General features: G+C 41.1%; 1 protein-coding gene across 7 annotated transcripts in view; it reads left to right on the plus strand.

The window, feature by feature from the left end:
- The window catches only part of Fak (protein tyrosine kinase 2 Fak), a 75,413-nt gene that overhangs the window by 23,049 nt on the left and 34,459 nt on the right, over positions 1–17,905 (plus strand). For 2 of the 7 annotated variants that reach the window (XM_076440697.1, XM_076440695.1), the window contains exon 2: positions 16,264–16,598. The exons of 2 other annotated variants lie outside the window; for them this stretch is intronic. In XM_076440697.1, the coding sequence (XP_076296812.1) occupies positions 16,516–16,598 (83 nt within the window). In that variant the 5' untranslated portion in view covers positions 16,264–16,515. Of the gene's footprint in view, positions 1–6,638; positions 16,599–17,905 lie in introns of those variants that run through there. 3 more of the 7 variants (XM_076440696.1, XM_076440694.1, XM_076440693.1) reach the window with 3 other exon arrangements.

Raw genomic sequence — 17,905 nt, forward strand, 5'->3', positions numbered from 1 at the left:
TTCACCAACATATTCGTGGCATTTTTCTAATGCAAAATTATACCAAATATGATATAATTCCGATGAAATTTACTCGTGTAATGGACGATGAAAGTTTCGAACGCAAGGAGGAGCAGCGTATGGGAAGTTCTTTGCACTGTGCCGGCGACTGCGACTTTCCGTGTCTCTTTCTTTCCCATGCGCTGTTCCTCCCTGCGCCGAAACTTTCATCGTCAATTAAACCACTAAATACAGTCGAAATTATATCGTGTTTGGTATCATATCGCAGTAGAAAAATGCCACGAATATGCTGGTGAAAGTTCCATAAAAAAATAAAGAAGTTTGTCATCGGATTAGTTATGTTTACACTTCTCGGCGACCGAGGCCTCTAGAGTTCGGCTGTCCTTCTCTACGTCCGGCAAAACACGAAGAATAGTATCCCTGGCGTATAAATGACCCTGGGCAGACCCGTGTTGGGGAATTTTATCGATAAAATACTGTACATAGTACTGAAGTCTGGATATAAAAATCAGTTTCAAGAACGAATGCTATGCCAATGATACTTTGAAGAAATTTCTTGATTTTTCCATTCAACTTCAAGTTTACGGTTTCAGCAACAAATTAGTATATTCAGTAAAAATTGAGGGTAGTTTTAAGAACTAGATTTCGTCAAAAATATTTAGCGAAGCAAGATTTCGAATTTATCACTTCTATCCAGTAAATCGAACACTGTTCCGCATTGGAAAAATCGTACTCACCGTAGCGCTCGTATATTTGCCTAATCATAATATATAAATTAATATTCGTCTAATAATCTCTAATCGTCTTTCGGCTGCGGTCTAGAGGGTGCGAGTAAACCACAGCGGCCGTGGGACCGCCTAATATTTAATATACGAGTTAAACGATGGGTGTGGAGTTTGGAGGCAGGTTTCCGAGCCACGCATTATCGTTACCCTCGCCGTTTCGACCCTCGTTCACCGTTAGATACCCCTGTTGATACGTGCTCCGGCAGAAAGGGATCCACTCTTTCTCTCTCCTCTCTCTTGGTGTATACGTATTCCCGATGCAAATTAGCATGAGAGAGGGCTCGCTTTTTTCCCCACGCATCTCCGTCTCCCTTTTTCCACGCGTACGCGCCGCGAGGAGGCCGAATGCTTCCAGCTTCTCTCTTCATCTCTCATCCCGGCCCTGTGTCCATTCGTCGTTTCCTTCTCTGTGGATCGGGCTCGTGAGAACGTTGAATTATCGATCCGTGGTTGGTCGGAGGCCTCGTAGCTGACAGCTGCCGCGAACACCGACGCGACGAGAGAAAAGAATTCGCGTTGGAAACGAACCCCGAGACCCTGTCGACGCAGTCCGATGCGGTGGATTCCTCTGTCTTGCCCACGCACAGCGGGGAATTTGGCGAAAAAAACTATTATACTGTTATTTATGGGCTTAAGGTCATATCTAGTCTGCGGATTTTTATGCAAAATAAAATTTTTCCAAGTCACTTGTAAGATATGGAAGCTAGATAACGATGTATTTCGTCTTTCAATAATCTTAACAAGTCGCAAGTAATGTAACAACATTCTTAAATTGATCTAATGCGTTTACAATTTTGTTTTTCTCCCATTCATCTTTACTATAAATGGTCATAGTCATGTAATAGTCATAACTAGACCGCGGATCTTTATGTGAAATAAAAATATTCTTCTTCAATTACAAGATGCGACAACCATATAAAAATGTCTTCCTATCATTAACAATTCTAAGAAATTGAAAAAATAACATATGGATGTTCTTAAATCGTCCCAATGTTATTACTGTTTTCAATTACATCCACCTATTTTTGTTATAAATGCATAAAATCCACAGTCTAGTCATAAAATAGTGGTTCGTTGAATTCCTCTTAACGTCAGGTATAATATTATGAAATCAAAAATGTATTTTAATATTCAAAATATCAAAATGATCTTTGCTTTCTGTCGAAAAAACATTTTTTTCGGAATTTCATATAGAAGTTTGTGGACGTTTAAATACTGTTCAACTTTCGTTGGAAACAGTTTTCCCTCAGATTATCGGAAACCCTTGAAAAATCGTGATAATGAGTGCTTCCACGGAAAAGTTGGAGGAAATTATGTTTGCATATAAATTGTGGATGATAAAATGCTTAAAATCGGATTGCTAACACGTACAAGATCATTATCAAAACCTGCTTTCTGATATAAAACGTCTACTTTTACTTTGAACCATATAATTAGACTGCGGATTTTATGCATTTATGACAAAAATAAGTACGTACAATTTAAAGCAGTGAACATTTTAAAAAGATTGAAAGGCATCAGTGTATTAGTTTCAACAGTATAAGATAATTAGAAGAAGAAAAATTTTTGCAGGTAGTCCCTGTATTTTCCAATTGATGTAGACATTTTTTATTTTGCGTAAAGATCCGCAGTCTACACATAATTAAGGGTTTTTAATGAGCAAGTACAATTTAAAACAGAAAAAATATTAAAATAATTTAAGAATGCCAATGTATTATTCCCAACACATGTTAAAATGATTAATGTCGGAATTAACCCTTTGCATTCGAAACTATTTTAACATGAAAACTAAACATTTCTTCTAACCTAGAATACTTCATTCTATACAATTTTTGATCATGCAATACACAAATGTTTAGTAATGTATTTGATATGAAATAATTTCATAATGTAACAATTATTTTACATTACTGATACAGCAATGTTTAGTGGTGAGTCAGAATCGTCACTCGAGTGCTAAGGGTTAACTGTTTATCTGGCTCCAGCCCCTTGCAGTAGACGCAGACAATTTTACCACGTTTTTATTAGCTCGCTTTCTTGTCTGTTTGTCTGTTCGGTACAAATTTTGCAATTGATTTTAAACTAACTTCCCGGTGAGCTAGAGACTTGAAATTTCAAACATATCTCAGGACTGGATGACAATGCAACATTTACAAAATAATTTTAAAAAGCCTATGCGTTTAGGAGATATAAACTATTAAATTTATTTATATTGCATAAAGATCCTCAGTCTAGTAATATCGCGGCAAACAAATATTCTCGAAATATCGAACATGAAAAATTGTTTTCTGGGCCACTGTGGATACCACGGATGTGGCCGTCCGTGGTCCGCTTCTTCATTTCCCCTTAAGTATCTGCACCCGATGAAACCCGCCGATATCTGGCCCGTTCCGCCCCCACGATAAACGTTGTTCGGCCGCCGACGACAGTGGGGCGACGACGTCGACGAACAACCGACGACGGGATTCCGATTTCTCGTGCGAGGAAAAATCATCGAGGCGATTCACCGAAGAATTTAATATCGTCCCGATTACGTCGACCGTGCTCCCTTTCGCCGGGAAATTGTATTTGCGGAACAGATTCGCGCCGTCCGCGTCCCTACTCGATTTCCGCCGCGATTCGATGCTCCGCGCAACTTCTCGGCTCCACCGACGGCCGAGCCCCGCTCTCAGGGATAATTAAATTGCCTGCGAAAAGGATTAATCACACCTGGCCGTTGTTCGCGCGGATCATCTCGTAACGCTTGTACGATCGTTAAATAAAAATTTCGAATAAAGTGGGTCTTGTACCCACGGCGGGATTTTAATCGAGCTTGGACCATTCGATAGCCTACCCAAAAACCCTCTCTGCCAAGTTTCAGCCCCCTATTTCATCTGTAAGGGTAGTTATTGAGAAAAATCGAAAAATCAGTTTTTGGCCCACTTTCCCTATTTATTGAAAATTAAAAATTCTGAGAAAAATCTGACACGTTTCGGACACCAAGCCACATATTAGGTATCATTTCCAGATTTTTCCGTTGCAAACTCTGCATGTAAAAAATAAAAACGTGGTAAAAACACGAAAGAAATGCAGATTTCATATCGAAATCTCGAGACACTGTCACAGATTTAATTTAATGGTCTATGATGAATTTTCCAATAAACTATACTTTTGTCATCAACTGTTCCCTCACATACAATTGAATGTATGTATTTGATTCAAATGAAAGTGAAAGTTAATAACGAGTTACCACGAAGGTATATTCGTAAGAGTGGATTTAAGAACATATTATGACTTTTCAAATTTACCGCCTTACATCGATTGATATAACCTAGATCGGTTTCAAATACGTTCGTACATCAGTATCATGACAAGCATGTACGACGCACGCAGCACACGTGTCGCACATTTATCTTTATTTTCCCCAAAGCAAGTGAGTGTGTCTTTATGAACAATTTTTCTTACAATCAATCATTTAATATTTCTGTCTTTTCCAAAATTACAACACAACATATTTAATTGACAGACGCGATTCAAATGAATCTTGAGAAAGATCCAAACTGGGATGGAAACGTTGATTCTGTTTGACAATTAGCAAAGTTGCTTTATAATTCGTAATAAACGATCGAACCGTTGCGCCGAAAACATTAAAAAATTTATTATCAGCAAATACGATCGATAGAAGAAACATATTTAATTTAGCAGTGGTATTTGGGTATTTGTATTTGAATAAAATCAAACGACGTTCGCGAACGGGCTGAGAAAACAGTCGTACGCGAGACGCGAGTCTAGCTTCGGGACGAGTCGATTAATCCGACTATTTTCACGATCAACGGAATAACAAAGAGGCTGGTCTATCAAAGTGGAGCGGACTTTGGATCTCGGCTCTCACCCCTGACTTTGCTCAACGACCCTTGAGTGCTGCAACCCTCTATACATAAACCCTCACGGGCCGCTATGCTTCCTGTAAGCACGGAATATTCCGTGGCTGCGCCGCAACGGCTAGCGAACATCCATCCCTATACGCATGTGCCTACCCCTATCTGCAACCCCTCGAAAATTTTCGGGCACCAAGCTGCCGACAACGCATCGAGATCCGCCGACCACTCGATACGCATCGATCTCATCGGAAATCGTTAACGACTTCTCCACAAGTTTTCGAATATCCGCTGGACCGGTTAGTTAGAGAAACATCCCCCGACGTTCGACATTATCGAGGATCTATGACGTGGCGCGTCGATCGAATGAAAGGGAAACGAGAATGATCGGACGCCGATCTTCGGTCCTGTGTGATCTTCATTTCAGCTTTCGTTTTCATTCCCGAAACAAATATCCGCGGTTCGATTATCATCGGTAGACTGCGGATTTTATGCATTTATGACAAAACTGGGTACGTACAATTTAAATCAGTGGAGGTATTGAAAAGGTTTCACTTTAATAAGACAATTAAAAGAAGAGTGAAATTTTTATTTGGCTCCTGTGTCTTTCGAGCAATGCAAACATTTTTTATTTTGCATAAAGATCCGCAGTCTTCGAACAGAAGGAGTTTATTATTTATAAATTTATAATATCTGAACAGAAATAAATTCTGCGTTACACATTTTTTCAATTTCAATCGTAAACATGAAATAGCGTTACGTATTATGGACGAGGACGAGGGATAGAAACTACGCCCAGACAGCAAACAAGTATTATATGCACAAATGAAAGAAAAACATAAAAATATATCGCACTTCTTCAAAGTTCTGGGCTATAATTTGGAGAGCTGTATTTTAATTATATGTATTGTATTTCAATTATATTGTATTTCAATTACACATCTGATTAAAATACTTAGTAATTGAATTAATTGAAAGGTTTGAATCATGCAATTCAGTTACGACGTAATCGAATTACTGTACGTATAATTGAAATACAATGTAATTCAATTGCGCAATTGAATTACAATGTAATTGCATCAGCACAACTCTGTTCCGCGTTTATAAAACTTCTGGTCCCCATAGTAAAAAAACTGATCCAAGTGTGCGACTTCAGGTCGTCATCATTCATGAAAGTTCTTTGCTTGAATAAAAAAAAAAATGCCGAAATTGCTTTCTTGCCAACCCAATATATTTTTAATTATTAGGGCTAGAAAAAACATTTTTTAGGGAGGGGGGTTGCAAGAAAACAAGAAAATTGGAATTTTAAGTATTGCATCGAACACTGTGCCGCAACGATTAACCGGAAACGTGTTCGAGGTCGTCCGGACCCGGTGAGAATCGATTCCGATAGTTTGGCCAACTGGGAAACTAATTTTGCAAATGGCCCGAGATCCGCCATTCGGTGGTCCAGGCTGCAAATGAACTTACGGCCACCGCGTCGAGCGTCGAGTGCTGGCCAGCCTGTCGTTTGAAGTTTCTTGGCTACTGGAATATTTTTCCGGCACTCGTATTACGCTCAGATGACTCCTCCGCGGCCGCAGAGATGTTCGCAAGCATCGGGTCGAAATTCGAGCATCGGCTAACGATCGCGGAATAGCCGACTAATGAAATTTGGAATCGATCGTACCGTGCGCGATTTTTCGGTTGCAGCACAAAATCAGCGACGACGATCCTTGAGCGAAAAAATTCTCGGCAGGATTGCTATCTCGTCACTAGACTCCGGATTTTATGCATTTATTACAAAAATGGGTAGATGCAATTCAAACCAGTAAAGCAGTAAAAGTGTAATTTCTACCAAAACGCAGTTTAAGTTAAAGAAAACTATTTAGAACAATTTTATCACTTGTAATTATTGATACAAATTATATAAAATTATATCAGATGATTGCATAAGTTCGTGCCCGACTTGAAAACAAAATTCAATGGTTAAAATTTAAAGATTGGTTGAAGATTAGTTAAATTAAAATTAAAAAATGGTTAAATTTTCTATAATTGATTAATGAAGTTGTATCCTTTAAAATTTAACCATTGAATTCTATTTTCAAATCGGGCACGAACTTATGCAATCATCCAATATAATGAAAATGCAATAATATAATCTACAAATCCACAAATACGAAATCTCTAGTGGAACCGTTTCGCTGCTTGAAAGGATTTAAATTTCACTTTGTTTCGTTTCTAAGGTACAGAGCGAATCCAGAGAATTTCTCGATACAAAATAAAAAATAATAAAAAAATACTAATAATAAAATATTAATAGAAAGATTGTCGCGCGATTAGTGAAATCGGTAATATCTAATCGCGGTGGATACGTCGACGAATCTCGTATTTAATCTTATTCTAATAAGTAGACAGTGGATCTTTATGCATTTATGTCAAAAATTATTAGGCGTAATTTAAAACAGTAAACATATTATACAAATTTTAAGATACTGTTACATTATCTTCAACCTATTTAACATATTAAGAAAGGAAATAAATCTCTATTTCACTCTAGTTTGTTGTAATTGACATAAAAACCTTTATTTTGCATGAAGATCCGCTGTCTACAAGGTTGCACTGAGCGTAGCGTTGGTGTCGCGCCGCGGTGAAGCAATCAACAAGAGAAGGAGCAGAAATTAATTTAATTAAAACTCACATGTATATCCGTAAATGCAGTTGCTGCTTCGAAATATGCGTCACTGTGCCATTCGGAGACGAACTGCACAGCTAGTGGTAGATCCGCACTTTCACTTTCACTTTAAACACACTATTAAAACTGCTTACTATTGAAAACACAAATATTAGCAAGCGCGAGCTTCGAATTGACAATAGTGTTTAGAGAAATTCTCTCTATCGCGGTTCAGACGACACTGATTTTGCGCAAGATTTTTCCGAAGAGTTTAGGGAGGGGATTATGAATGTCAAACGACCGGGTGGTCAGACAAACAACAAGGCAAGGGGGGGGGGGCCGTTGTAAGAATTCATGGCAGTCATATGGCAAAATATCGTCTGTCCTTCCTTTAGAAACTTTCTTAAGGACGGTGTAGGACAATAGAAACTCATAAACCTATTGTTCATAAAAGGACAGACCTTTTTTTTTTTGAACAGTTACCTGTCGCCTGTACGTACGAATTTGCAGGAAAAGTCTTACAGCGGTCTCTCTCGTGTCATATTTTTTGTCTGACATGTGTCATCCCCTCCCTAAATTCTTCGAAAAAATTTTGTGTAAAATCAGTGTCGTTCGAACCACGGTAAAGAGAACATCTCTAAATATTTGTCAATTCGAAGCTCACGCTTGCTGATATTTGTGTTTTCAATAGTCAGTAGTTTTAATAGTGTGTTTGAAGTGAAAGTGGAAGTCCGGATCTACCACCAACCGTGCAGTTCGTCTCCCAATGGTCCAGTAACTTTCCAAGCAGCAACTGCGTTTGCGGATATACATGAAAGTGAGTTCTAATTAAATCAATTTCTGCTTCTTCTCTTGTTCACTGCTTCACCGCGGCCCACCGCCAACGCTACGCTCAGTGGAACCTGCCGCCGAGCCAGACGGGTGCTTTTCGTTAATAACTTCTTTTTCGTTAATAACCTAACCCGCGGCGGACATTTTTGCAAATAAAAATGTCTCCCTTCGAGGAACTCGAACATTTTTGCGAGAAAAAAGTGTGAAAATCTTTGAAGCGTAAACAATTGAAAATTTAAAAATGTCAGTTTTCAAAACTAAGAACTCGTAACTTTGAGGAATCTTCTCGAGATTCTGCCAAAATTTCCAAATTATTTATTTTTGAAATGATATGTATGATTAGACAGCGGATCTTTATGCAAGATAAAAATTTTCTGCCTGATTTGCAACAAACTGGACTGAAGTAGAAATTAGTTTTCTTCCCTGATATGTTTAGTAAGTTGAAAATAATAAAATGGTATTTCTAAATTCTTCTGATGTTCTTACTGTTTGAAATTACATCTGCTCATTTTTGTCATAAATGCATAAAATCCGCTGTCTATTTATAATGAAACACTTAAAACATTGAAAACACACACACACACAGTACACAACATTATAATTTATTACTATCCCATTTTTTCTACAACACCCAAAGATTTTTCGAGTAAAATCGCAGTCCGATTTGTTTTAAACCCTGGAGTCTCGAAAACCGTATAGGTGGCAACCCTGGTTCTCGGAGACTCTAGACCGCCGCGACGGTTTCCCATTTGATCCCTTTCTGCGCGTGAAATATGCAACCCTAACGTGGAAGTTGGCACGAATCGCGGAAACGCCGCCCCACATTCGAGCACGCTCGCGGAAGCGCATAAATAGAGCAGTCAGTCTCTCGGCAAAGTTTGTGTCAGAGGAAGTACAACCCCCGGCGAAAAAGCGCGGCTTCTTGCGCGGAGGGCGAACACCAACTCGTCTACGAAGTCGGGGTAGTTGGTTTTTGGTCGCTGATAATGAGTGCTCCGTTGTTTCAGGGATTATATTCTTTATTATGAACAATAACTTTATCTATAACAATAATATCCAGTCGAATATCCTTATTCCTGTTTAACAAAATGTCTTTGTACTTGAAGTAGCAACGAAACTAAAATTTTTGCGTACTGTCTAAAACTGTCAAATCTTTATCTCTGTATACACTGTGTTTTTAAACTATTTTAACGTCGGGTATAATATTAGAAAATCAAAAGTGCATCTTGATATTTAAAATATCAAAATGATCTTCATTTTCTGTCGAGAAAAAAATGGTCTACGAAGTTTTATTACATAGACGTTTGCGGATGGTTAAATTCTGTTCAACTTTTGTTGGAAACATTTCTTTTCTCAGATTATTGGAAAGAGTGCTTCCTCTGGAATGCTGAAAAAATTATTTTTGCATATAAGTAATGTAATTTATTATTTTAATTTTTAAAAAAGTGCAAAGAAGTTGGAATTGTTTCTTTTTTAGCACATTAGAGTTATATATAAATTCTCGACATTTTGAAAAAAAAGAGAATTATCTGGGACACCCTGGGAATCAAGGAGGGCTTCAAATTTACATGATAAAGAGTTAGAGAGAAAATACTAGTAGTTGTTTACAACAATATTAGGTGGGTCTATATTAAAAATTAATAAAATACGTTTTGTACATTCGTGTCAATTATTATATGTATTATTTATTCGACCGAATAAAATCGAACCACAAGGAGGTTCTGAAAATATTGTAAAGAGTTAGAGAGAAAATCCAAGCAGTTGTTTACAACAATTTTAGGTGGGTCTATATTAAAAATTAATAAAATACGTTTTGTAGATTCTAGTTAATTATTATTAGACTGCGGATGTTCATGCAATTTTCAATTTTTGTAGGCAAATTGTAAGAAAGTGGAATCACGTGAAATGTTATCTTCAGTAGTAGTAGTCTGAATTCTGTGGAATTTCATTTTCTAGCATTTTTTGAACATTTGTTGAAGCTATAAATGCATAAAGATCCGCAGTCTAATTATTACATTATTTATTCGACCGAATAAAATCAAAACCCACGGAGGTTCTCAAATTGATACTGTCAAGAGTTAGAGAGAAAATACTAGCAGTTGTTTACAACAATTTTAGGTTTGTCTATATTAAAAATTAATAAAATACGTTCTGTAGATTCGTGTCAATTATTATATTATTTATTCGACCGAATAAAATCAAAACCCACGGAGGTTCTCAAATTGATATTGTCAAGAGTTAGAGAGAAAATACTAGCAGTTGTTTACAACAATTTTAGGTGGGTCTATATTAAAAATTAATAAAATACGTTTTGTAGATTCGTGTCAATTATTATATTATTTATTCGACCGAATAAAATCAAAACCCACGGAGGTTCTCAAATTGATATTGTCAAGAGTTAGAGAGAAAATACTAGCAGTTGTTTCAAACATTTCTCAGCGGGCCTGTCTTGAAAATTAAAAAAAAACACCATAGTTTCGAAACGAAAGAGGTCTTGAAACTCGCACGGTTAAGAGCTAGAGACGAGTTTCCATTTTCATTCTGGAAAAAGCTTCCGATTCGCTCGTGAAAAATGTAGCGATCTTTTGGGGACGATTTCCTCGGTATCTGGGGTAGCTGGCAAATATTTTCGAGCGACGCTATGAAATACTGCGAGGTCCGTGGACGGTGGTTACTCGGTTGACGGCGGCGCTCGCGGGGTATGGACACACACACTCATACAAATAGGACTAGGGACAGGAGAACGTTGGTGTTCATGGGGCGCTCGTGGGTTTGCTCGTGTACTTGCTCTGGCGTTTGCCGGCGCGCGCGGGGGCTGCTCCGCCGTGTCAGGAGGGTAGAGTCGGCCTCGGAAACGAGGGTGGACGCCGGCAGCCGAGGACGCAGGGGAAGGATAGGGTGATAGACAGACACGGCAGGGGAGAGAGCGAAAGGGAGAGAGGGAAACAGAGAGAAACCGGTAGCGAGAGGAAGAGAAGGAGTGAGAGACAGGGCTCGGCGGGAGGGACGCCGGGCGTCGCGGCGCAGCCTGCCGCACCCAGCAAAGCGCCTGCTCCCCTTGAACCGGCAAAACGTATACCTGACGCAACCCCGAGGAGACGAACGCGCGTCGTTCTCGCGACACGCTGTTGCTAGGCGCCTCGTTTTCGATTTCCCGTCTGGGACTCTATTCGCGTTCGGCGACCCCGCCGACTGTAGTTCGCGGTTCACGGTCGCCGGTTCGTTCGTCTATCCCGAGTGTAACCGCAAGGTCACGGGGAGAGCCGCGTTTCCGCGACCCTAAACCTGTGCTTCGACTCCTCGTGTGCTTCGACGGTGTCGTCTTCTAGGCCTGCTGTTTCAACGAGCGCGGGGAACACGGACTATCCCTCGCCGAGCGTGAACGGAGGTCGAGGACAAAGGTTCTCCGCGGGGTGAACAACCCCTGTGATTCGCGCACCGGCTTTTTCCGAAAGCCTGGGAGAGCTTGCGAGATCGACGCGACGCCCCGTGCTGTGCTGACCCGCCGAATCGCTGCGAAGGTGAAGTACGGAGCGGGCGACGAGGAGTGGAGGAAGATTTCGAAGCGCCGTGTCAAGGTTGCACGACCTTGATTCGGTCGTCGACACCGCGACACCGGGACTGCGTTTTGGAAAATCGTCCCGCGTGGCTTTTGCTCTCTGCATCCTCTGCGGCTTCTCGCGCTTGCTTCGGAACACTGTTGTTCTCGCACGAAAACGATCTCTACGACAGCGGCCAGAAGTTGACAGTGTTGCCCGCGCTCCGCGTCGAATGGCGGTAAACGCGTTAGCGTCGACCGTTGCGTCGGCGTCGCTGGCCGGTGGCCATCCACAAAAAAGATCTCTCTAAAATCACATCGCCGAAGTAATTGATAGCACGCAGCCCGCTGCTGCTTCAACCCCTCAAAGCTCCGACGGCTTACAGCCCTTGCCGAGCCCCTCGAGCGAGGTCCTCTCGAAAAAATTACGCTCTCCGATCCCCTAACTCTAGATCCGCTGCTTCAAGCGTTCCCGGAACGTAGTTATCTATCTATCCGATCGATAGCGCCGATCGAACGATCCAGAATTAGGCTGTCGCGTTCGGGATTTTCTCCGTGCTCCCCGAACGCGTACCCCTATCTCATTTCTCCTCGATGTCGCCGAAGGTTCGCGGAGGTTAATTACCTCGAGAGGCGGGAGCAACGCTGCGGTGGTCGGCCTTGCGGAGACTGCAGGCAGACGCGGGTGGTGTCCATCTTGAAATAGGCTGCATACCTTACCGGGAGTCTCTGCGAAGTTCGGCGATACGATTTCGCTCTGCATCGGTTCGACGTAATGGGATTTATTCGGTGGCGCGTTGGGCAAATGCCCGGGGCCCCCCGAACACAAACCAAGATCCAAATTCTACGTTCTTCTCATAAAGTTATTTAGTTAGGGCCCCGAAATTCTACTTTGCCCAAGGCCCCAACTAGTTTTAACGCGCTACTGGATTTATTCGTTGCGGGAAACGAAGTTTCATCGTTTTCGTTGAGGATTTCTGATGGTTCGGACAGAGTTTTCTGTTTGTTGGTCCGTCGCATTAGCAAATTGGGTCCCGGGCAGGCTGTTTAATCTTGGAGAAGAGGTTGACTGGTAGGTCGGCCTTTGTTCGGCAACGGTCCTTGCGGTGTATCGTTGCGAGACGGGCGCATCGAAACGGTATCTCCGGGCCATTCACCGGTGCACAGTGATCGATTCCTCGATTCTAGGTGGACAAAATTCAAATTTTTGTGTTCTCTTGTTGTAATAACGCTTTATTTCTCAGAAATCGTGACAAGTGTATAAAAACTACATGAATTTAAACGAATTATATCATTTATTTAAAATGGACAAATATAACAATTAATTGTAACGTTTGTGAAAATAACATAAATTAAATATTTTATAGTTTTTGTTTAAATAGGTGAATAAACAATACACAAAATGGAAAGAATTAATCTCAACTCATATTTAAAAATTAGATGAAGTTCTACAAAAATATAATACAAAATTACAAAATTATAATAAGGAATGTGCATGACACAAAGGTGGATATTCTAAATTATTATAAATTATAATTGTCATATGTGTAATTCTCGCAGTCTGAAGTACATATTCTGTAAACTTTCTATCGTCAATTTCAATACCACATGAAATAGTGGCATACTCCATGTCTTTTCTAAGAAATGATATAAATGACAAACGGGGCAAAACCGGTCAACGATATTTAGTATCATTGTTTTGAAATCAGTATTCTTCAAAACTATCAAAGAACCAAGTCCGGCCGAGTCCGGGAAAACTAAGCTATACTATTTGACCTCTTCTTAGATAATATTATTAGTTAACCTGTTGTATATGATTTACACGGCAAAATAAAATTATACCGATATGTAAAAATGAAATACTTACCTTCGCTTATTTATAGTATTTCGCACAGGCAAAACTTTAGCACCGTATTATCGTCGTAATAAATTAATGTTCGTGAACAAAATAGAACGGCAGCGAAGATATCTGAAGTTGATCAAATTTACCATTTTGTCCAGCTAGAATCGAGGAATCGATCACTGTGCGGTGCGGAGATCAACGCCGGGCCGGAAATGCTTCGTGTTTACGTTCCATCCGAGGGAATTTACGTGGCAGACAGGGGTTGACGGCCAGGCGAGCCGGGGGGTGGTGGATGGACGGGACAAAAGGGGGCGGACGCGTTGCACTGCGGCGCGGCGCAGTGGCTCGCAGGCGGCCGGTCTGCTGCCGTGCTGCAGGGACTGCAGCCGCCTGCAACCGGCATGGCAGCCGGCTTTTAGGCGGTGCCCCTGCGCGCTTCCTTCGTTTGGGGTAGGTTAGGTCAGGCCCCCGTTTAGCGGCACGTACATAGAGACAACTGCACGCGAGATCGCTATCGCTGTTCCTATCGCTGCTGGTTGCACCGTGCAACGCGCGAGAAGACGGAGAGAGAACCGTGCGATAAGGGACAGGGAATTCCCGTCACGCTTCGCGATACCTACCGGCGAAACCCTATTCAAACTCGGACTTTTAAACTTCAACGCTCGGAAGTTCGTCGACCCCCTGCCTCGCAATGTTATCGTTGCAAGGCTCGGGAGGCGGCAAGCCGCGCGCCATTGCTCCCAAATATCGCGCACGGACACGTGCGAAAGAAGCCACCCGCATTTCCTTTGTCCGGGAACGCTGTCTTCCGTAGTTTTGTATCGCCGCCTCCAGAGACCTCGGCGATTTGTGTCTCGTTCGACGATTTTTAACACGTCACCGACCGGTAATTAGGGAATTATTTTTAAGAGGTTCGTGGGGTTGAACAATTTTTAATGGAGCCTTCAACGGCAACAGCCATTTTAATTGCGAACTGACAAGTCACTCTTGAGAACGTCATCTAATCATTTCGTTTGAAGGTGTATAATGTAGAAGAAAATTTATTTGCTTCCATTTGGCACAGCACGATCATTGAAAATCCTATTAATTTAACATTAAATTAAACATTTCTTTCGAGCTAGAATAATTCCATTGTATATGACTTTCTCTGCATTTTGTGGATATGAAATTGATATAATACCACATGCAATCATTTCATTTGAAGGTGTATGATGTAGAAGAAAATTTCTGTGCTTCCTTTTGGGACAGCACGATCATTGAAAATCCTATTAATTTAACATTAAATTAAACATTTCTCCCTAGCTAGAATAATTCCATTGTATATGATTTTTTCTTCATTTTGTGGATATGAAATTGATATAATACCACATGCAATCATTTCGTTTGAAAGTGTATAATATAGAAGAAAATTTCTATTCTTCCTTTTGGCACACAGCACAATTATTGAAAATCCTATTAATTTAACATTAAACATTTCTTCCTAGCTAGAATAATTCCATTGTACAGGATTTTTTCTTCATTTTATGGATATGAAATTGATATTTGCAATACCTAAATGCGTAGTATCTAATCGATTAGATACCAACATATTCAATAGCTTAAACAATATTGTGATTAATAGTACAGCAATTTTCACTCCAATGGATATGGTATCTTGTTTCCGCGATGTCAAAGAAACACAATGCTACGCACGGAATATCTCGTGTACTTTTATTATTGATATGAAATGTTTTATTTGAGAATTCTTGACACAAGTACAGACATGTCATCGTTGGTGGGAGGTGCTTAAAGGTGATAAATATAAAATACTCCATATTTCGCGCAATTAGAGTTCTTATTGTGTACTTTGTATGAAATGCAGAGGAACCATTGTAATCTATGTAGAAGATGTAATATACGAAAATGCAACTCGCAGAAAGAAATCTCATCCAACAATAGAATATGTAGTTTGCGAAACAAAGAATGGCCGACGGAAGGATACCAGATATTTCTGTAAAAATTGTTTCCTGACATTCTGCTTTTCACCATGCTTTCAAGGATTCCATACAAAATAAACAGAAAACTTGAATTGCGCTAAATATGGAGTATTTAATATGTATCATCTTTAATTACTTACCACCAACGATGACATGTCTTCAACCCTTTGTTCTCGGAACTATTTTGACTCCAAAATTAAACATTTCTTCCTAGCTAGAATAATTCCATTCTACATGATTTTTCTCATTCTATGAATATGATACTGTCATAATACCTTGTACAATACTTAAATGTTTGGTGTAATTGTATCAAACTTACAATGAAAACACTTCATCCCAGTAATAAAGATACACGAGATGTTTCGTCGATAGAATTCCACGACAAAATCATGAAGACGAGATATCTCGTTCATGGCATCGTTTCTTCGACATCGTATAAGCGAGATATCTCGTCCACGGTAATAAAAGCGTTAACAGGCTTCCGGTAGGTGAAGTATTAACTGTCGACGATCGAATTTACAGTCGCGCGGCAAAGGGTCGAAGAAAAGTCCGATGTATCGTCGCGGAAACATGAAAAACATCGCTCTCGAGGGTTGATCAACGCTAGCGGAGAGGCCGGACGATAGAGTCCTCTTTCCGCTGCGTTTGTCGCGCGTGTTTTCCGCGCGACGTATTGATTCGAAAGCGGCGATACACGCAGCGAATGCACCGGAAAAGGAAGAGCCGGCCGGCAGTGGTGCATCGAGTGCTATAGCCATCGAAATCCCATTGAATTCGTAGCCTCGCTCGTCGTCCAGCCAGCGCCGGACAGAGAAGGAAGAGCTTTCAGCACCGTTCTTTCGAGAGACGCGTTTTCCACGTTCGGATCGCGGTGAATCTCTTCGACGAATCGTGAAGCTACACGATCCTCATCGAGTTCCGCGTGGAGGAACAAGGATCTTGGAACAGTGTCGCGTCAAGTGCCGATGAGAACAGTGATCAGTGGTGGGTGATGATCAGTGAGCCCACCATTTCGAATGAAGTGGTTTTAGGATGATGGTGGAGCGTGTCGAGGACCATCTCTTCATGTATCGACGTCCCGTCTACCGGGTCTTCCAGTACCTCGAAACCACCGAGTAAGTAGCCCAACTATTAGAACGAACGGAATGTATGTACAATCCTTCGCGTTTAGCGAGCGCTTTGGCTCTAACCCTTAGGGTATCGAGGGTGGGAAGAAGGCGTTGCGGGAATCATTGTTTCCTCTCGGTTTCACTGGTACAATAGATAGGGAAGAAAGCTCGCGGCGCGCGCTGCTTCAAAGAAATCACCGGGGCAGCTCCTCTCACCTATTAACCCTTTGCACTCGGAGCTATTTCAAGGGGGTAGTACACCCTCGGATTGTAACTAGAAAGGGGCTAGAATCTTACTAGAAAAATGGCTCAAAACATGTGTTTGCGCCCAGACGTTGTTTGACCTTATTTGAGCAAATTGTGGGCTGGGTGAGGGCTCATTCGAAAGAGGAAGGTTAGATGCAGTGCGCTCCAGTCATGAGGTTAACGAGATTATGTTTATAACTAATAATATGGGGGCCCAAAGTAGAGTAAAAATCTAGAATAAACCCCGCAGATTTCAATGCATTTTTCTGTCTCTAAAAGATTTTTTTGACTTATGAGATGACTGGAGCGCACCGCATCTAACCTTCCTCTTTAGAATGAGCCCTCACCCAGCCCACAATTTGCTCAAATAAGGTCGAACAACGTCTGAGCGCAAACCCATGTTTCGAGCCATTTTTCTAGTGAGATTCTAGTCCCTTTCTAGTTACAATCCGAGGGTGTACTACCCCCTTAACTCGAAAATTAAACATTCCTTCCAACCTTCCATTCTACAGTAATGTCTCTCACGGCGCAAAAGCCTCAGGGAGGATTTGGTTGCGTCGTGCGTAGACGGGTAGCTATTTTTTTGAGCTTCAAAGGCCGAGTAGAGAACGTAGAGAAGGACAGCGCGTGTAAAGCGAGACCACGCGCGAGCCTTCGTACTGCAACGGCGACTGTCCGCGTCTCTTTCTTTCCGATACGCTGTCCTTCCTTGCGTTCGAAACTTTCGTCGTCGATAAACAGCTAATTAAATTCATTTATACAACTGCTGTTAGGGAAATAGTGCACTTGGTGCCGTCTATACTCGCAGGACCGCCCTTTTGGCCCTCCCCAAGGGTGGGGGTGACTGAGTTGCTTGTGTTTTCCGGATACTAAATGATCGCGCTATGCCTCTCAGATCGGTTGCGCCCGACGGAAGGCTAAATACAGTTGAAATTATACCGTGTTTGGTCTTTTTTTAATCAGAAAAATGCCACGAATATATTGATGAAAGTTTCATAAATAAATAAGTGATAACAAAAAAGATTAAATATTGGTGTTACATCGTGAGGACGCACGGGCCTTTGAAG

This window comes from Lasioglossum baleicum, chromosome 16 (genome assembly GCF_051020765.1).
Source record: "Lasioglossum baleicum chromosome 16, iyLasBale1, whole genome shotgun sequence".
In the NCBI taxonomy this organism is placed as follows: Eukaryota; Metazoa; Arthropoda; class Insecta; order Hymenoptera; family Halictidae; genus Lasioglossum; species Lasioglossum baleicum.